This window comes from Solea solea, chromosome 18, assembly GCF_958295425.1.
Source record: "Solea solea chromosome 18, fSolSol10.1, whole genome shotgun sequence".
Classification (NCBI taxonomy): Eukaryota; Metazoa; Chordata; class Actinopteri; order Pleuronectiformes; family Soleidae; genus Solea; species Solea solea.
In genome coordinates this window covers 6,295,344-6,316,653 of record NC_081151.1, presented here as the reverse complement: position 1 = coordinate 6,316,653, position 21,310 = coordinate 6,295,344, and the positions used below count along the sequence as shown (strand labels likewise).

Genomic DNA, 21,310 nt, shown 5'->3' with positions numbered 1-21,310 from the left:
GTCAGGTATCTGTCTGTCTGTCTGTCTGTCTGTCTTTATGAAACCTAACACTGACAATTTGGTTATACAAATGTTTTTGCCCATTTTTCCAGAATAACTTTCAATAACTGGCAGTTATTTACAGTTTAATGCATGTTAAAAAAAAAAAAAAAAAACCACACTGGTTTTTTTATTTAAAAACATATTTTAAATAATAAAAAAAAATGTTTACGTTTTGTCCAAAAAAAGGCCAAAAAAAGGGAAATTTATGTACAGGCATTTTTCCCTGTTGATCCATTTGACAAAGAAATATTTTGATTTGTGGACAAAACCAGACATTTGAGAATCTCAGACTTTGATCTCAGAATTATGACTTGTTTCCTCAGAATTATGACTTTAATCTAAGATTTTAATCTCAAAATTCTGATTTGATCTCAGAATTCAGATTTTTTTGTCTCAAAATTCTGACTTTAATCTCAGATTATTCTCAGAATTTTGACTTTAATCTCAGAATTCTAATTTCAACATTTCCTGACATTTTTTCAGACCAAACAAAACTCAATTAATCGAGAAAACAATCGACAGATTCATCGATGATGAAAATAATCGTTAGTTGCGGCTCTAATCTATTCGGTATAGAAAACTTTAGGTGTTTACAATCTTCTTTTTCTTCTGTATTAGCTGTTTTTATGTGTCCAGTTAATTTCTGCTACATTATTGTATTCGTGGTGAAACGAAAAAGTACAGGTTTGACACACTTAATGCTGCTGTTAGTGACATTTTTTGAAATTGTTGTAAAGGGTGTAAGAAAAAAGAAAGAATAGATCTTAAATAATAAATAAATTATAAGTAAGTGGGTGAGTAATACAATATAATAAGAACATAAAATCTTATAGAAATGTTAAATAAAAGGTTTAAAACAGACTTTAAAAGTTAAATACGGACTGTTTGTTTCAGATTGAAATAATCCCGGGATCCCTTTTGCCCGGGGCGTCCACAAAATGACGATGTGTAATTTATTAAACTGTCAAACGTGGTCGTTAGTGGCCTTTGTGTGAGCGTAATTTTGTTATACGAGTTTAATCTCATACCATTCCCACGAGATCACACTGAGAGCAGCTCAGGTTTAGTCCTTTACATACAGTGAAGTGCTGAGTGGTATTATGGGATTATAGTGTTCGTTAAAAGAATCGTCAAAAAATGATTTATAAGTGAGTAGAGTATGGAGTTCCCTGCATGTTTGCTTTGTTGACATGCTTTCATAATAATATCATGTTTCAGTTCAGTGACTGTTAGACAATCCCTGAAGTCGTCCTAATCCCTGACTGAGGTTCACTTTCAGTTTTATTTTTACTCCACTACATTTCCTCTAACTGTATTTTGTTACTCATTACTACCAAATCAAATAAGGAGAAGAAGAGTTGGTATTATGGTCTGTATTTATATAGAGCTTTTCCAGTCTTGATGAGCTGCTTTACACTACAGTTTTCACCCATTCACACGCTGCAACACGGGGCCAACAAGGACACATATAAACTAGCAGAGCCAGGAATTCAACCCACGTTCTAGTTGAAAGACAACTCACTCTACCACTGTGTCACTTTTTTATTTTATTCTATTATTTATTTATTTATTATTGCTGCTTAATTGTTTTTTTTTTACTGAAGGGTATAAAATAGAAACAAATAAAACAACATGAATTGTGAGACTCTGACTTTTTTCTCTCAGAATTATGTCTTTTTTCTCAGAACTTTGACTTTAATCTCAAAATTCTGACTTTTTTCTAAGAATTCTGACTAATCTCAGAGTTATGACTTTTCTCTGAATTCTGACTTTAATATCAGATTTCAATCTCAAACTTTAATCTCAGAATTCTGATTTAATCTCAGATGTATCTCAGAATTCTGATTTTAATCTCAGACTTTAATTTCAGAATTCTGACTTTAATCTCAGAATTAATGCTGTTTTCTTTTTTCTTTCTTTCATTCATTCATTTTTATTTGTAAATATGGCCCTTATACGCTTCCGTATTTTTTTCCTTGTCATACATGAATACATTAATTTTATAAATGAACATACTCGTGAGTCGTGAGTGCGGAGATTCCTCCTCCTGCTCCTCCTCCTCCTGTGTGTGTGTGCGTACTTGTGCCAGCGGCAGCTCCTTTTATTTCTCCTCGTATTGGTCAACGACAGATCCTGTGCTGCTATGACAGGGCGGAAATCTAAGCTCTTGCCGGAGTTCACACAGAAACTCGAGTGAGTGAGTGAGTGAGTGTGTGTGTTTGCGTGAGCGTGTTTGTGTGTGTGTGTGTGGATGCGTTTACCAGCTGCTGCTGTTTTTAGGAGGTGAGTTAATCTGTTCTATTTTAAGTGTTTTAAAATGTGCTTCACTGTCCGTGGACGCGCCCTTTTCCAAAGTAACCGTGGACCAACGTCAAACCGCGGGTCTCACACGCCGTGTGTGTGTGTGGGTTCTTAGAGCAACACTCGTGACACGACTTATCGCAACAACAACAACTAAGCTACAATAACAGCAGCAGCAGCGCACTTTTGTAACAGTTTAGACTTTAGTTGTTGCCCATTCAGTGCATTTCCTCAGTAGTGAACGCACACACACAGACACAGTAGGCAGCTCAGTTTGACACTTCAGGGAAAAAAACTGTTTCAATTCCCTTCTCTGTGTGTGTGTGTAACCGCTTTTCTGACATAAACTCTGATCTTGTCAGGACCTAGTCCAAACCTGTAGACCAAACCTGGTTTCAGTACGTCTTTTCTGAAACCCCGGTTAAGTTTAGGCCTGATATTTGAATTGTGCTAAGTTTGACGTTAGATTTAGGGGTAAAATGGCTTTGTTTAGGTTGCTGTTTAAAGATAAATGGAAGTTAATGTGGTGTCCTTAGAAGAATGGCTGTGCAAACCAGTGTGTGTGTGATTCATATTTTGAAAAAGTAATTGTTAAAAAAAAAGTTTTTCAAGCTCTGCTGTGAATATTTTTCCCTTCTGAAGCTTTTACCATTGAATATTAATGGTTTTTTTTTATTTTTTTCCATATTTATTGGTCAAAAAAGCATTTGAAGGATTGTAAAATGTTATAGTGCTGCAACTAACGAGTATTTCCATCATTCATTCATCCGTCTCAATTAATGGAGTCATTGTTTGGACCATAAAATGGCAGAAAATGTTACCTGGTGTTTTTCAAACGTCGTATTTGTCCACAAAATAACATTATCCAGTCATTTCTTTATTAACCAGAAAATATTCACTTTTAAGAAGCCCCGAAAACATCTAAGAGTAATTTAATAAGAATTCTTTTTTTGCAGCTCTAAACATGTATTTGTCAAATAAAATAATCCCTTGTTTCATCAGAGGAAGCAAACAAACATGAATCCATCATCCATTAATCGATGAATGTTTAGGCTGTAAAACAAACGTCAGGGGAAAAACTAGTCGACACTCCCAGAGCAACATTAAGCATCTTAACAAATGTTTTCTTTTCATTATTGACTTTTCTTGCCTTATTGTTTTCCCAGAGTTTTTGATTTTAGAATTTAATACTAAAAAAAAATGTGCCGTTAGAGTTTTGTTTAGGGCGTTTTTAAAGAATAATTGTATGTCAGCGCAGCTGTCGGCTCGTAATCAGTTAATTTATTTAATAATACTTTATAGGTACTGCAACTAACAATTATTTGGCTTAATCCATTTGTTGTCTGTCCTTAAAATGACAGAAAATGTTAAAAAGTCATTGTTGATTAATAATCCCTGCAGGAAAATATCACAAGAAGCCTAAAGACTATTCTGACGTTTCTAGGTCTGAAAGTTAATAAACAGAAAATAACCTGCACATTAATCAGCAGTGAAAGTAATTATCAGTTACAGCTTTATCATGATTGATGAATGTGTGATTGACAGCGGCAAAGAAGCACAGTAGTAAAATAATCTTGTTTTCTTGCAGAAGAGTCAGTCCACATGTTCATGTGTACGTACATGTAGTTTTTTTCTCTTTTGTACACAGATAACGAGGTGTTTTATTTACTCCGTGATCAATGAATTACTGTGTGTTCTGTGTTTATGACTGATAGTGTGTGTGCGTGGTAGAGTGGTATGAATTCACTGTAAAGTGTGACGTCAGTTTGGTAGATTATGTGTCGACTTTAAATACTTACATTACTTAATATTGCAATTATTGTTTTATATTTTCGAGTTGTGTGCCGCTGTGATGCTTAGATAAAACTATGGTTCTGTGTTCTGTTTCTCTTCCTTTGGAGTTTCAGAGAAGAAAAACTACTTTGTCATCAGTACAGTCAGCTGTTAGAGCAACTAAACAATGACATGGCAGGAAAAGCAGCACGTGTCACTGCTGATACATCAGATGCCGTTGTTACACCTAATCGTTTTTGGACAAGATAATAAGGTTAAGGTTAAGCACGACAATCTGTACGTCCTGTGACGGGTTATACATGCCGGTCAAAGGTGAATGCACGGGTTGAAGTCAGTAAACTGCTGCGGTTAATAGTTAACTCTGCCTGATTCATTGTTGCAAAAATAACTTAATTTAAATTGTAAAAAGTGTACGTGGGAAAAGAGCCTCCATCTCCTCCTCACTTGATTTATAACAACAATAAACATTTACCTGAGGAGTTCATGGTGTCCATCACTAGTCAGACGTCTTCTCCAGTAGCACATGATGTAAATTTTGTTGATTATGTTCCCGTTTAGAGGTTAGACGACATCCATGTCTGTACACAGTCTGTTGTCAAGCATAGGGATCATGGGACAATACCAATATTATTAACACATTTGTGCCGAGTCATTTCAAAGACCTCATCCTCCAACTGCGTAACAAATGTTGTTCTTTAAATTTTTACAGTCATGAGATGTATAGGATTTTTGGAATGTATCTGTCCGATGTCTAATCCAGTGATTTTGACCAGTAATGGACTGATAACAATACAGACCGATACCGATTCTAATCCCTAGTCGGTCGTGACGTCACCAGTAAATTAAAAACCTTGACATTTTGTGCTTTGTCCACGTTTTGCAAAGTTCAGAGACGTCAACTGCGACCAGGTGCCCACTGGAAGATACCGATATCGGAAACTCGAGTATCCACCGATACTGATATCAGTCTGATACATTTTCATTTTGGACCGTTTATGAGCTGATGAAGCTGTTAACAACACATTTGTGCCGAGTCATTTCAAAGACACAACTGTGGAAAAAATATTGTTGGCTAAAAGGCTTCACCTGATTTTTATGTTATGTTTATGTTATGATTTTTATATCATATATATATATATGTATTTTTATTTTTTTTCGATTGTATATTGGATACTGACCGATACTGATTCTCCTCCCTAATTGAGACCGTTCACTCCCTAATATAAATGTTTACTTGTGTAATAAATTAAGTAAGCTAATGTTTCCATAGACTTCCATTCAAACTGACATTTCTTTTTCTTTCCTTTTTTTTTAAGTCATCTTAAAAAAGTTCTTGAGAATTTGTGTACAGCAATTACATTTGACAAAACTAACCTGTAGCCCTGTCACCTGTGGTCAGGACCTCGGTCAAACAGGGATTATGAAAATCTCATTCAAATCAATAAACCGACCAGAACTGGTGTCACCTGTTCTCACTGACTGTGTCCCAGCAGGGTTAGCTTTATATAGTCTCTGCACACACCGAGTTTGCACAGTAATTCACCCTGTGAGGCCTGGTCAGCACAGACAGACAGACAGACAGGCAGACAGACAGACAGACTTATCCAAGCACAATGGACCTTTATGGAAAACTGAGTAGCTGATAGTTGTTTTACTGCGTCCACAAACGTATGTCTTCATGCTGCAAAGTGTGCTTTTACTTCTGCTATCTCACTGTTATTCTCAGTTCTTGTCCTCAGAATGTCTTTCCCTCGCGTCTCACACTCTTGGGTCATATGACCAGCCAACAGGCTGACTGGGTGTAGGGTGAGAGGTGAGGGAGCTGCAGGATGAACAGATTTCATTGTGCAACAACTGCAAAAGCTGCCGTCCTGCACAGTGATTTTTCACCGCGGGTTTTTCACTCTCTCGAAAAATCTGCTATTGATTGAAAGTGTTTTTCTTGACGGCTGTAACTGTAACTGACGGCTCAGCAGAGGTCGTTTTCTTTCCCCTCGTACGTGGAATGCAGAGATTTCATATGTCTCTTTTTTTTCTTCTGCCTCGTGTAAAGAGACACACTGAAAGCATTTATTCTACATTATTCTATTGTGTTTTAACGACAATTCTCCAGTGTTGCAAAACTGATATTCTGACCTTTTTAGAGTAAATCAGAATTAGCAACAGAGCTATTTTTATTAGATAACAGAGAAGTCTATGAAGTTTCAGGGAAAAACGGTTTCTGGTAAGAATTCATTCATATCTTCTGGTGCTTTAGTATTTTTCTGTACACATTCTTCCGCTGCCGGGTTATTTGTAGAATCTCAGTCACCAGTGAATCACACGCAGTATTTTTAAGTGAGGAAGGAAGAAAAAGAGAATTTATCACAGTTTTCTGGGTAAGAAGAACCATGTAATCACTTGTCAATAATCAGTGAGGACAATGCTAATGATTTGTCAACTTGACAGTGTAAAATCAGGGGTGTCACACGTACAGGCCGCAGGCCCAGAGCTGGCCTTCCAGAGGGATTAGAATCTAATCATAATGTAAAATAGTATATTTTTCACTTCCGGACACCTGTGACTAAATGTTTGGGCCTTTGCAGATCCACTGTGGTCTGTAAGTTGTAATGCACATGTGTGGTAAATAGTCAATTTTAGTATGATATTGTTGAAATTGCAACTTATTTTTCTCAAGAAATTTGAGATTGTAAAATGAAGTTCATTTTATTTGTAAAGTCCTAAAATCCATTTGCTTCAGTTACCACATTAACAATACGGACAGTTTCCTCAGGCTTAAGTCGAGCAGTTTACAGAGATTTGCCTTTTCCTTTTAAAGCTGCAAGGAAGTGAAACCCTTGAGTGTGTGACTCGCACTCCAGCCGTTGCATGAGTTTGATTTCATTAACCTCTTCTTAAATCACCAAAATGTACTCTTTTTTCCCCCCGTCTCCTTCTTTCCAGAAAGAGTGCTCTAACAGAGGAGATCCCTGCCAGGATACATCACATCGTGCATTTACCACTTCCTGCTGCTTCTTCTTCCCCTCCTCCTCCTCCTCCTCCTCCCATGCAGCAGAGGGCTCACCAGGATGTCATAATGGATTACTCAGAATCCCAAAACCTGTCAAATCTGGACCAACAAATGTGATTGTCTTGGTCTGATGTGATTTACACACATGTGCGATCCTGTCCACAAGTGCTGCCAGTCATGTTGGAGCCAGGATCCGTGGATGAGGGAGTCCTATCATGTGGTTCACCGTCGGTCTACGAGCTCGTTCAACCGCCGTATCTGCGCCGAGAAACACATGACCTCGACTCATTTCACGCAGCAACTGCATTTCCCCGTGGACTGCTCACTGTGCCTGCCGGCGGTTGCCGGGATCACGTATGGAAAGCACGCTACACTGTGCAGATTCCACACTTTTTTGGTAAATGTCAACTCGCTGGATAGATTTTTTTTGTGATAAATGAAAGACATGTGCTCCCTGGAAATTGAATTAAAGACCAAAACTGCTGACTCTGTAGATAGTCTGTCCCCGATGGGATAAGAACTCAAAAACTTTAAACCGTAGAAGACTGTGAGACCAATAAGGCGATCACACAAATACTTTTCGGAGTACTCTTCTTCTTCTTCTGCTTCCCGTCTCCCACCATGCATTGCCCTGTGAGGAAGAAACGTCCCACACGTGATTCGGATTTCTCCGCTATCGTCGTCCCCTCCATGTACGGCTTTGGTTACCTTGACTACACAGTGGAAACCCACGCTTCCAGGTCGATGAAGGTCATGGACGAGTTCAGGCAGCACGACTTGTTGTGTGACCTTGTTCTACACGTCACGTACAAGGAGAGAACGGTGGACTTCAAGGTAGACGCCTTCTTCGTTAATCAAGTCACATAATGTACTGATATTTACAAGGTTAAACACTTCCATTTATACTCAATGTTCATCTGTTTTATGTTCCCCGCCTTTTGCTTGGAATTCAAATGGACCTTAGGAATTGAAGTTAGGGAACAAGTTGGTAAATAAAAAAATAGCCTCGCTGGTTGACACAAAAAATACTTTTATTTTTATAAATATTATATTATATATTTATTTTTTACTAGCGTACATAGCCAGTTAGTTTTTGCATCTACACAAGTAGTTGTATCAGTATAGCTCCCAGCACTACTTTCAGTAAAATCATTTGGTTTTCGTTGGGCCTTGCTTGACAGAAGCTGCTGTTTTCATGCATAAACTAAGGAAGGAGAAGGTGGAAATGGCAAAACATTCAGTTTAAATATGCTTTGCAAAAGCCACCGTAGTTTCCCCTTTTAGGAAGGGTGAGCAGAGGAATGCTCTCATTAAGAGTCACTATTATTATTATTATTATAAAGCAGTTGTTTTCAGTTTAAATGAATCATTAGAATCAGTTAATTAGAAAGATTTGTTCAGTACTTCCTCCATGACCGGACTGAAATACAGCGGCATGGTTTGATGTCACTCGCCACTCGCGATCAGCAGTGCTGACGCTAAATACACCAGACTCCTGTGTTAAATATTGAGATTTTAGACATTTCCCTAGTAATTGTTGGGAGATTATCCCACGTTTTTAGGATTGTTGAATCTTTTTAACTGATCTACAGTTCGGCATTGTTCGGCTTGTGACGGCACTCTGAACAATCAGTGGCCGGCACAGTCTGACGACGTCATGCATAGTTACGTCTCAGCTCACTTGGAACCTCACAAGAGTAGGTACTCAAAAAAGCACCAGGTACTATACTCGAGTCGTGCTAGTGGAAACACGCCATATGTTTGCCAACATCTTTGCAGTTTAAAACATGTTTAGTTTATTTTGGTGTATATATATATATATATATATATATATATATGGTTCACTCAGTGGCTCAAAAGCAGTGAATGCACGTCTTTTGCTTTTCTTCTCCTCAGGTGCACAGGGTGGTCCTGGCCTCTTGCAGCCCCTACTTCAGGGCCATGTTCACCAGCAGCTTCAAAGAGCGTCACGCCTCAGAGATCACCTTGCGTGATGTTTGCCCTCAAGTGGTGGGAAGGCTCATCGACTTCGCTTACACCTCCCACATCACAGTGGGAGAGAAATGTGTGCTGCATGTTCTTTTGGCTGCGATGAGGTAAACACACATAAACAGTGGCACGCCGCGTTGGAAAGATCATCCTCGGTCATTGTAAACAGCTGAAAACACTCGCTGGTCGACGTCCAGCTCCTCTGCTCTGTTCATCTGTCAGATGTTTAAAACACAACAAACTTATTGTACGTACAGTACGTGGGCAGTAATGGTTCTGCTATGCCATTCTGGTCTATTTTCCCCCAAGATATCAGATGGAGGATGTCGCCAAGGCCTGCTGTGATTTCCTCACCAAACATCTGGAACCGGCAAACGTCATCGGCATCGCCCGCTTTGCAGAGGAGATCGGCTGCACGGATCTGCACCAGAGCTGCCGAGAGTATATCAACATCCACTTCAATGAGGTGAGAAACGTAGAAAGCAGAAGTACACTCACACGCACGCACTGTATGTCCTTTTTAAAATGTCATGTCATGATTATGTGACCAGGACTGTTGGTCCTTTATCACTGTTGAGGACATTGTTCCCTCTGACAGAGGCGGTAACCTTCCAAACATGCATTGTACATTAACAGATGGAGCTTTTTATTTCTGCAGTGTCATCGTGAAACAACAACTTTAAGCATGTGGAAAATATCTGACATGCAGAGCATACCTTTTGTTGACACTGTTCCAAACATGATGAATGTTTGGAACAGTGTTTGCTCGTCGGTGAACCGTTGGTTTTTTGTTATAGATTTCAAATGAAAACAAGAGTGAGCGTTAACAGACATTACCTACTATAGTTTAATGCAAGGATGCAAACTAAGGATTATTTTCCGAACTAATCTGTTGATTCTTTTCTCCATTATTTGATAGTTGTTTAAAATGCTGAAAAATGTTAATCATTGTTTCCCAAACCTCAGAATGATGATGTTCTCAAATGTCTAAGCCAAAATGATTCAGTTTTATTGATTTCTTTAGTAAAATACCCGAATATATTCACACATTTAAGAAGCAATTTAATAATCAATTGTTGCAGCCTTTTTTATGATCATTATCGATTAATAATGGGATTAGTATCTTGATTGGTGTGTTCTCAAATGTTTTGTTTAGCCAGCTGTTTTACTATATTAATCAGTTAATTTAAATTCATCATTGATTAATCTCTTTGAGTCTGAATTTCCTTGGTTTGTGGACAAAACAAGACGAATTAAGACGTCGTCATTTTGGGGAAACACTATTTTCTAACTACTCTATAATTTTATATTATTGACCCAAGAACTAATTCATTAATGCAAAAAATAATCAATGGATCAATTAATTAATGACACACTATAAGCTAAAATATCACACAACATGATAAGTTAAGTTAAAATAAGTAAAGTAAGTGTTTGAGTGAAACTTATGACACATCTTTTTCTTCCATCTCCACCAGATGGTTATTATTTTTGTGAGTATGTAATTTCATGTTGTTTCCTACTTTACGACACGTCTACTTTCTCTTCATACTGCAGTTTCTCACTCTCAGTCTGCCCTTTGAATTCCCCTGGGTTTTCTGACGGGTTACATTCACTTGCTGTCGATCTGCTCGTTCTTCTTCGACCTCAGCTCTTCCGCTGTTGCCCTCACCTCAGCTCTGAGGTCACACGGCGAGTTTGTCTCTGCAACTCTGACAAGCGAAGGGGTTTGGCGGCAAAGCTTTTTATCGTGACGTAAAAACGGTTGCAGTGCAGCTGTGGTGGTTTAAAGGTTACCTAAAATCGAAACCAGGGATCTGTGTCAATGTTGTTATGTCACAATATTAGTGTTCTGCACTGAGGGGTTGTGTTGTCACTTTTGCCATTGATGCAGACATAGGAAAATGTTTGTATAGTCCACCAACTGTATCTACACATTCATAAAACAGTATAGTATATAGAAGAAGCTATTATTCAGAAGAAGCGATATTCTCTCAGGTTCAGACAGAAAAACTGAGAGAATATCGACTGAACCCCGACGCAGAGTTAGCTGAAGGATTACCTGGTGGTTGTAGCCTTTATTTATGGTTCCCGCAAATGATAAGTTATCCTTAACATCCAGGAGGAAGCAACTACACTCCCCATGAACACAGACGCAGACACACACGCCTCATGAGTCATCACCATTAACAACGATCAGTCATTCTCTATTAACTCTTGTTAAACTAGAACTGCTGATATCTGTTTACATAATCCAAGCATTGTTTATTGTTAAGTTTGAGTTGCTTCAATAGCCGGCGTGTGTGTGTGTGTGTGTGTGTGTGTGTGTGTGTGTGTGTGTGTGTGTGGCGTTCAGTGTCCATCCATCCATTTTCTACCGCTTTATCCTGCACATGACGGTCGCGGGGGCGTGCTGTCATAGGGCGATAGGCGGGGTCACACTCTGGACAGTTGGCCAGTCCATTCCAGGGCCACACAAAAACAAACAAACAACCATCCACTGTCACACTCACCTATGGTCAATTTAGAGTGTCTGCTAATCAAAGTGTTTTTGGACTGTGGGAGGAAGCCGAAGAACCCGGAGAAAACCCACCCACACACACACACACACACACACACACACACACGGGGAGAATATGCAAACTCCTTGCAGAAAGGCCCTTGTTCCAAGTTCAAGGCAAGAGCAAGAATAAAAACAAGATTAAATAAAGTGCCAGTGTAAGTATGAGTGTGTGGATGCATCTATTTAATTTAAGGTATCCTGTGCAACATTTAGGAGGGTTGATTGGCAGAAGTTGAATATACTGCCCTTATGTACATGTTTATATGACTTTAAATAATTGCTTTAAAATAAAAAATCATCTTGTTTTTGTAGCTTTAGAACCAGTCTTTAATTATGTACTTAAGGTAAGGGGCTCGACAAATTAAAGCAGTCATGTTTCTACAGCAGCGCAAATGACGCGTGAAGTGGAAGCTTCCTGTACAAATGACAGTGAACAGGAAGGTTGAGGGTTCAATTCCCTAGTCACTGAGAAAGTCACTTAACCCATAGTGCCTTTTCACATCCTCAGTGGATATGAAAAAGTGCAAATGTGTGAGTGAATGTGTAAAGCAGCTCTGAGTGGACATCAAGACAAGGAAGTGCTTTATAGATAGATAAAAAATCATTATCTTTTACATGAATCAAGCAACAAAGGAGAAGGAAGAGGAAACCGCAGACAGAGTGTGTGTGTGTGTGTGTGTGGGGTGGGGGGTGAAAGAATGTTAATAGCCTCCGTACTTTGAAAAGATATTCAGCTGAAACTTCAACAGTAGATGTTGCTAAATCCCCCACACACTGAACCTTTTAATCCCTGTGTACATAAAGTCTGAAAAAAGAGGATTAAAATGGACGCATTCTGTCATCCGTCTTACCTCTTCTGACTCTTGTGTCCTTTTGTCTCAGGTGACTAAAGTAGACGAGTTCTTCAGTCTCTCTCACTGCCAACTGCTGGAGCTCATCAGTCAGGACAGTATCAAGGTTCTTTGTGAGTCTGAGGTGCGTGTCATTGCAACAATCTCATTTAATCTCACACTTGTTGTTGTTGTTATGCTCCAGTGCCGTAACCGTGTACACTGTACGATTGCATCAGGTGTATAAGGCCTGCACAGACTGGGTCGGCTGGGATATGGAGAGTAGGGCCCAGTATCTGCACGCGCTCCTGAATGCTGTTCACATCTACGCTCTCCCTCCCAAGTTTCTGAAGAACCAGCTCCTGTCATGCCCCATCCTCAGTAAGGTAAACAGCAGCCTGACGATAAGATGACGAGAGACTTGTATTATTGTTCAGATATTTAATTAGGCTGTGTTCCAATAATGCTTTCATAAAAATGTATGTGTAAAAAAAAAAAAAAAAAAACCCTACACAACTCCTTATATAGACATCCTGGGCGTGTGTGTGTTTATAGGTCACATATTCTTATTTTTTTTCCATCGTCTTGGGATGTGTCAAAGTTATGATTCATTTTATATTGCATTTTTAGTTGTGATATAAAGCTGCAGTCATTGTGCAGAAGTCACAAAAATAGGCCGTTTTTCTTTTCTTTTTTTCATAAAAATGAGCCGAGTGAACTTTGAGCTGTGACTTATTTTCCAAATTTCAATTCAATCCCATTTTAAACATTTTGAGTACTTTTTGCCTCAGGTGTGTTTATATAGTTGGTGAAAATGAAGATTAGATTGCCTAGGTTGTGCTGGGAAAAAAGGATATAAGACACTCTATATTGCACACTCTTATAGTGTGTATAGTGTGTAACTTTTAAAATATAAACAAATATAGTCTACTATACTATACTACTGGCCCTCTCTGCTAATTTACAACATAACTTTCACTTTCCAAATCTGGCAGTTATTCAACTGTGTAGGAATTGTGGTACTGAGAAGCTGATGTTAAGAACGAGCTCTATTTCTCTGCCTTCCGGTGACATAAGGCGAAACGCGGTATATCAGCGTAGCAGTGTTAAGATCTCGCGTCTTCCTGCCTAGCACTCAGGAAGTGATTACTTTAATATAATACTGGCTGTTCAGCAGGTTGATGGGATTAATATATCTACTTGTCCCCACCCGCCTCTGTGCTGCAAGTGTATACACCCAAATGCTCCCTCATAGTATGGCTGTGAAAAACACGTTCCAACGTTCCATGCGAAGGACGCGTTGTACAAATAATGTGACGCATTGTAAAACTAACGTTACATAATTTCTGTTTCCCGGCGACCAAACGGAGGCAGAACCACAACAAAAGTTACGCACTGCACCGCCACTTTAAATGTCTTAATTATCCACATCACTTAGTCTTATCTTACTAAAATAAACTGCACAATGTTAAAAAATAACAAACAAACAAAAAACACAGATTTTGAGTCTCTGTCTTTTATTTTGACCACAGGCCAACTCGTGTAAGGACTTCCTGTCTAAGATCTTCCAGGATATGACACTGAGGAAACTGCCCCCTCCACCAAACCGTGGAACTCAGCTCATCTATGTGGCTGGCGGGTACTTTAACTAATCCTCACTCTTCCACTGCATTGATTTGTTGAGGACATGTTTTCTGTTTTTTTCTTTCTGGAACACTGGAGGCTGAAATCCACAGGGAGTTTCATGCTGCCCCCTAGTGGCTGTTCACATGTCATCCACACTGTCTTCCTTAAAACCTCCAGTGTTTTTTAACACTTTATGTAGAGTGCTATTCGTCTTTTTTTAATGTTTTAGTTCACATGTCATGTACTTGTCATGTAAAGAATTTATTTATTATTTATTTATTTCTGTGGCCAGGTACCGGCAACAGTCGCTGCCTTCCATGGAGGCCTACGATCCCAAGAAGAATGTCTGGCTGAAACTGGCTGACATGGGCACTCCATGCAGCGGCCTGGGAGCCTGCACTCTGTTTGGACTGCTCTACACGGTAGGTTATATACTGTGGGTCATACCACAACACAAATATGCAGCGCACTAATCTCTGAGTGTCGACACATCAAGAACACAGTATTACTCAGTTTATCACAGTTTCAGCACAGATCGAGATCTGGAAGACCTGCAGTGTATTTTGACATTTTTAGCAGGGTTATTAACAAAAATATCTAAAGTCTGTATCTCCATCACCACTTAAATGTAATAATGTCTTCCTTACGTTCCCTGTATTCCTAAAATTCAATTATAATTAATAACTTTTATGCTGCTCACAAACAATAACAAAACACTTAGTTTTGATGAATTAAGCGTGTGATCTAGAGCTGCAACTAACAATTATTTTCTCAATTAATCGTTTGGTCCATAAAATAACAGAAATCCTTAAAAAACGTCTCGTTTTGTCCACAAACCAAAATTAACTTTGAATGATTTCTTTCATATCCAGAGCAAAGAAATGAAGAAAATACTCACATTTAAGAAGCTTAAACAATCGGAAATCTTGTTTTAATCATGAAAAAGGCTTTGAACCGATTAATCGATTATCAAAATAGTTGTCGATTAATTTAGTAATCGGTTAATAATCGATTCATTGTTTCAGCTCTAAACAATAGACAATACACTGATGTTTCATGGGGGTTTTCTACGGAGGTTATACCATAGACTTGTAAAGAGGTTTACTATTAAAAGGCAGCTAAAAGTTACCATTACCTTGAATAGAAAAACTGATTCATATGAATTTAAAGAGTGTTGGAAATGTTTTGGCTAATTTAAGAACACTACGCTAACCCCTGTCTTCATGAATCCAGGTCGGGGGCCGGAACCTGTCGCTCGAAAACAACACCGAGTCGAGCTCACTGTGCTGCTACAACCCGATGACCAACCAGTGGAGCCAGCGAGCCTCGCTTAACATTCCCAGGAACAGGGTGGCGGTGGGTGTAGTGGACAGCTGCATCTACGCCGTCGGAGGTTCTCACGGACCGACACATCACAACACAGTGGAGAGGTTAGATGTCTCTGCTATATTCACCTTGTGTGTATTTGTTAAGGCTGTGTGTGTGTGTAAGAGAAAGTATGTCTGTTTACCAAGACATTTAAGGAAGGATTTGATTTTAATGACATCTCATTTACCAGGATAAATTAAATCTTTTCACACACACACACACACACACCGCTGCCGTTACCTATGAATGACAGGTGAAGAGCTGTCATTCAAACCTGAAGAGCAGTCAAAGGTTCTCAGCTCTTCCCTTTTAGTCTAATTAAACATCAACATGGGCTCTTTGAAAACGTGTTGGAACACACTTCCCAGGAATGTCAGCCTTGTCGGGAATGCTTTGTTTTTTGTAGTTTCCACCGTGGAGCAGGGAGGAGCTCTGAAGTCGTTGTGAATAAACCTCCAGAGGCTGTCATATCTGATAGAGTCTTGATCCTTTTTTTTTTTTTTGGGGGGGGGGGACACTCATCTTTATTTTCCACATCTAAAGCAACCTGCTTCAGATGTAACACCTTAGTAGTAGTAAAAAAAAAAACAAGTAAAGACATTGTAATGAGTCCTGGTCACAGGAGAATTATTAGAACACATCAAGCTACTGAAAAGAAAAGTGAATTTGAAACACGTGGAGGGAGATCACAGCATTTCTAATAAAAAAAAGTAGTTGCCACAAAAGACTTGCAGATGGTTCCCAAATGAATACGAGCAACATGTGGGAGATTCAACAGTCGTGCTGCAGTGCGGGAGAAGCTGCGGGGTCGTTGTCAGACGCACAGTGATCTGATGAATCACGTTGCATTTTGTGGTTTTCCCACAGGAATGCTTAATCAGTGTTTAGGGCAGGCAGTAAAAGAAATATCAGACACCTCCGTATCTGCACTTTACAGCTGGACCTAACCCAATGTCAACAACAGAGCCGCTCACCGTTTACTCATTAACCAGTCGCAGAATGTGCAGTCCAACCTGCCGTGTGCATTCATTTCATTTACAGAGACGCCAGTAATTAAGCTCGGTCGCTAGAAACACTGTTGAGTCTCACACACAACATCCATCCAACACGGTCACACACAGGGAGAACATGCAAACTCCATGCAGAAAGGCCCTTGTTCCAACCGGGGCTCAAACTCCGGGTGTTCTTGCTGCAAAGGCAAGAGTGCTAACCACTACACCAACCGTGTGGCCCTCATACGCAACATTCTCCAACAATTTCCTCTTTCTATGAAGTTCTCAGCCAATATTTACTCATTTCACTGCATTTGTAATTCAAATAGCTTCCATTATTTAGGTTTCTTTGCAGCACTGGCGTTTTTTTTTTTTTTACCAATTCTGGACTAGTATTCTATCTAGAGAGGAGAGTATAAATACTCCTGGTCGCCTCCTATGAACTGACCACAGAGATCATACAACGGACAACCTTCTTCTACCTTCTCCATCAAAACTATGTATACATGCAGCTACTTTTCAGTGATACCTTGCTTGGCGATATTATATCGCTTTTGAGACACTGTGTGTTGATTTTTTTTTATAAATTAACATTCATCTTTTTGTGGATTAGCATAAAAAAAACTGTTGAAGTTTCTGTCTACTAGATGGTGCCAAGTGTGCAAGTGTGTCGTAATATACACTCACTCGCAGTATCATGATAATATCGTTTTGTGGTGTCTCTGGCGATTCCTACCCCTACCTGGCTCTCTCTCTTGCTCAAATATTCCCATCAAGTGCAAGATTCCCTCAAGACTGGCATTCCAGGTCTCTCTTAGATCGTTTGTTATAAATTCTGATGAATATGAAGATGGGCTACTGTGGAATTATTGCTCAATAATCCCACAAAAATACCCCATCTTTATAAGAGTAGTTGGACAGTTTGGTAAAAAATAACACTTGATGAGAGGATCAATGCAACACTTGTGACACAATCCTAGATCCAGGAGGTAGCTAATTTAGCTTAGCATAAAGAAATACCAGGTAAAACACTAAGTATGTGCAAAAACTCCATGTTTGTTTATTGTATTTGTATGTTATTCTTGTAACCTATAGCCCATATTCACGAATCTTGGGCTTTTATTAACAAAGCATATGTTAAACAATCTCCCCGTGTGTGCGTGGGGGTTTTCTTTTTGGACTCCCACAGTCCAAAAAACATGAAGATTTTCAGGGATTGGGCAAATTGGACACTCTAAGTTGACCGTAGTTGTGAGTGTGAGAGTGGACGGTTGTTTGTCTCTATATATGTGTCCCTGTGATACACTGGTGATCTGTCCAGGGTGTGACCCCCATCTATGTCACCTGTGATTGACATCAGGTGATGATTGACCCTCATGTGGAGGACAAAGCGGTAGAAGATGAATGAATGAATGTTGAACAATGGTTTACAGACTCTCAAAGCCACTTGAGTAAAACTTACAGCCTCTTTAGCCTCTAATAAAGCTCGTCAAACATGTCGGTCAGCTTAACCTAATCCACTTAAATTTGACTGAGTCGGTTGCTTTTAACGCCAGCTTTTCCCCTCCTCAGACACTTGTTGTGTTTATTAGTTTATTGGAATTGCCTAATATGTCATGTAATTATATTATTACAAGCTCTGTACACCTGTTGATTTGATGTGCAGGTGGGATCCCGAGTCCAATCGCTGGTCCTTTGTTTGCCCGATGTCGGTGGCTCGTATGGGGGCCGGCGTGGCGGCGTGCGGGGGGGCTCTGTACGTGGCCGGGGGCTACGACGGACAGAACCGCTGGGACTCTGCGGAGAAATACCAGCCCGACACAAACACCTGGCAGCAGCTGGCTCCCATGAGCACCATACGCAGCGGCCTGGGTGAGTGACAGATGAGATTAGATAATGAAGATACTGCTGATATTATCACATCTTATTCATGTATGTACAGATTGTTTTTATTATTAGATTATGTTAAATGTTAAATGGGGAGTGGCTTTTGTGATGCTGGTTAACCCTTTAACACCTAAGCCTTAAAAATGCTTAAAAAATGTTGTTGTTTTTTTGCTTATTTTAAGCATAAGGGCCAGAAAATGTCCTGTGAGTAAGTGCTTGTGTCCATTTTTCCAGAATAACTGTCAATATCTGGCAGTTAAAATACACGTTTTATAGGAAAAATAGCACTAGTTCATTCAAGTACTCTCAAGCTTTTCATCTACATTTCCCATCCTTTTTTTTTTTTTTTTTTTACAGGGCTGGTGTGTGTGAACAATTACCTGTACGCAATTGGAGGCTACGATGGGAGGCATCAGCTCTCGTCTGTGGAGCGTTACAACATAGCCAGGAACGCGTGGGAGCCCAGGGCCTCGATGCATTGCAGCCGCAGTGCGCACGGAGTGACCGTCCACCAGAGACGCATCTTTGTCCTCGGTCAGTTCCAACACCACCACATCTCAGAGTCCTAGACAGATCAATAGATTAGATTTGGATCATTTTATACATATGCTTTTAAGTACCGCACACACAAGACACAATATAAATCATGACATTATATAATGTCTCTATCTATTTTTACTGCCATTTCTGTGCAGGGTTCCCACGGGTCCTTGAAATCCTTTTTTTTGTGAAATTCACAAACATAGACACGGGGTCAATGAAAGTGCTTGAATTTTGTGGAAGAAAGAAGTTAAGTTGATATTTAGGTTAATGTCTTCCCGCCTACGTAGAACAACGTGTCGAGCCGTAATTACTTGCGGTGTTTTAAGCAAGAGACAGCAAATGACGTGATGCCAGGGAAATGAAAATTCCAAGATCACTGGCTCGCCAAAGCAAATGACAAAGACCCCAAGGACGGTCACGTGTCCAGATGCAGAGCTTCAGATGCTACAGATCAATAAAAGTGGACGCCATCATGGGCGACAACTTACAAGTTGCCCTCCCATCGGAAGCCACGTCAGCACATTCCGTCCTTGAATTTGATCTCAACCAAGGTGTGGAACACACTGTATGTTTGATAAACCAATCACAACTCGTACTTTATGCATGTTATTTATTACTTTTTTTTACATTAAAGGCTGAAAAGAATTCAGCAATTTGTTTAGGGACCGCAGTCAAGTCCCTGAGGGGGAAAAAAGAAGTACTTAATCCATCTATAAACTAAAAAAAAATTAATCATATAAAGATACAAATTAATTGACTTGATGAACTGTTCTCTAATCAACGGCTTCATTAAATGTGTGTTCAGGGGGCTTTAACGAGCAGGGTTTCCTCTCCAGCATCGAGTGTTACTGTCCAGAAAGAAATGAATGGATGCGCGTCACCGAGATGCCTGTTGGGCGCAGCGGCATGGGCATCGCCGTTACCATGGAGCCCTGTCCTGGCAGCCTGCCACAACCAGAGGAGGAGGAAGAAGGAGCCTCATGAGGAGACGACGACCAGAACGTGTTTCCAAATGGTGCTGCTGCTTTTCAAAAAGTACATTGAATAAAAAGGCGTCCAGTATGAAAACCTGTATAACTTATATACCTCCATATACCTCGTAAACCTGCTCATGCCGCAATACTGCTGGTGTTTGAACTCTTGGAACAACAACTCTTTATCTCCTCATCTGCAAATCATCAACAGTGAGTCTGTAAAAACACAATGAGGTGCTACAGACGTAATCTTAAACAGTAGTATTATTTATTATTATTATTATTATTATTATGATGATGATGATGATGTTGTTGCTTTTTCTTTTCTTTTTTAAATCACATTCAAAGTGAGTCATTGTCTTTACCTCCATCTGTCCAGGTGAGCGCGTCAGTGTTTCCTTCGTTTTGTGCCAATGAGGTTTCTGACACGAGTGCCATTGTTTGACTTTTTTCTGTGTGTGTGTGTAAAGTTAACCGAAATGTGTGAATGATAAAACAAAAAATCTTACTTCTGTATCATGTTTGGTTTAGTGTTGTAATGTCTGAACTCTGCGACCGAGAAAAATTCTTTAATTCAAATTTTTGGTTAAAAAAAAAGAACCAATGGTCCCCGGAAACCTGTGCCCAAACGATACCAGTCGTTTTGCATCTTAAATACTTTTATTTTTTATTTTTTAAAGCACTTAAAGCCAAAGCGTTTCACAGAATAAGTAAAAACTCACTTGAGGCAATAAAATACACATACAAAAGGGTTAAAAATGGCATATAATTATATAACTTTAAGCTCATATTGCTATTGAACACCACTTGACCGGACCCTGACTGACCAGACTGTAGCTGCTCAGTGGCCCCCAGTCCATTTGACTTTGAGGCCCCTGTCTTAAGGATGCAATTGCACGTGCTCCACCACTAGATGGTGGAATAAGTCCAAAAAACAGCTGCACACTTCATTCAGCTCACCTGTTTTGTCTCTCATCTTCATGTCAGAGATGACAGTGACAGCCTATAAATAACAGCTGTTCAACCTATCGACAAACAACCAAGAGTCCTCGGATGTTTGCTCAATGGAAGCATTGATATTCTGTTTGGGTGAGTGAATATTTGTTTCAATAAGAAGGACTGGAGACACCACTGTGTTAGTCATCAAACACAGACGTCACTTGTGCGTTTACTTATCTCTCTCTGCTCCTCTCTCACTCTCTCTCCGCCATGGCTCACCTGCAATTATCTCAGCAGGCCTCAAAAAACAACAAAAAAGAAGACTATTATTCAAATGCAGCCTCTGTCTTCTCCTCGTCGTCACGTGGAAATGTCTGACAGAGAAGCAGAAAGGTGCTGGTGGTGGTGCAAATGTTTGTTTTTCCACGGCTCTGGTGGAATAATAGGAACGC

General features: G+C 39.6%; 1 protein-coding gene across 5 annotated transcripts; it reads left to right on the top strand.

Annotated features, from left to right (window-relative positions):
* The first annotated feature begins 2,126 nt into the window (after positions 1-2,126).
* keap1a (kelch-like ECH-associated protein 1a) lies at positions 2,127-20,427 on the top strand. 5 transcript variants are annotated; one of them, XM_058615916.1, is made up of 12 exons: positions 2,127-2,235; positions 7,081-7,981; positions 9,044-9,243; positions 9,446-9,602; positions 12,582-12,674; positions 12,769-12,915; positions 14,062-14,168; positions 14,448-14,577; positions 15,389-15,585; positions 18,182-18,387; positions 18,760-18,936; positions 19,782-20,427. In XM_058615916.1, exons 2-12 carry the CDS (start codon positions 7,769-7,771, stop codon positions 19,991-19,993), a joined length of 1,839 nt encoding a protein of 612 aa, XP_058471899.1. In that variant the 5' UTR covers positions 2,127-2,235; positions 7,081-7,768; the 3' UTR covers positions 19,994-20,427. The 5 variants fall into 5 exon arrangements, with proteins under 5 accessions (XP_058471899.1, XP_058471904.1, XP_058471901.1 ...); XM_058615921.1 differs by having other exon boundaries at positions 2,130-2,235; positions 19,751-20,427; XM_058615918.1 differs by lacking the exon at positions 2,127-2,235 and adding an exon at positions 2,238-2,325.
* Positions 20,428-21,310: the final 883 nt, after the last annotated feature.

What these genes read in the sequence shown, in the direction of transcription:
- keap1a (XM_058615916.1), top strand. Translation starts at nt 7,769, where the DNA reads ATGCATTGCCCTGTGAGGAAGAAACGTCCCACACGTGATTCGGATTTC. An exon ending in TCAACATCCACTTCAATGAG is followed by an intron (nt 9,603 to 12,581) that starts GTGAGAAACGTA and finishes CTTTTGTCTCAG; the next exon opens with GTGACTAAAGTAGACGAGTT. An exon ending in CATGCCCCATCCTCAGTAAG is followed by an intron (nt 12,916 to 14,061) that starts GTAAACAGCAGC and finishes TTTTGACCACAG; the next exon opens with GCCAACTCGTGTAAGGACTT.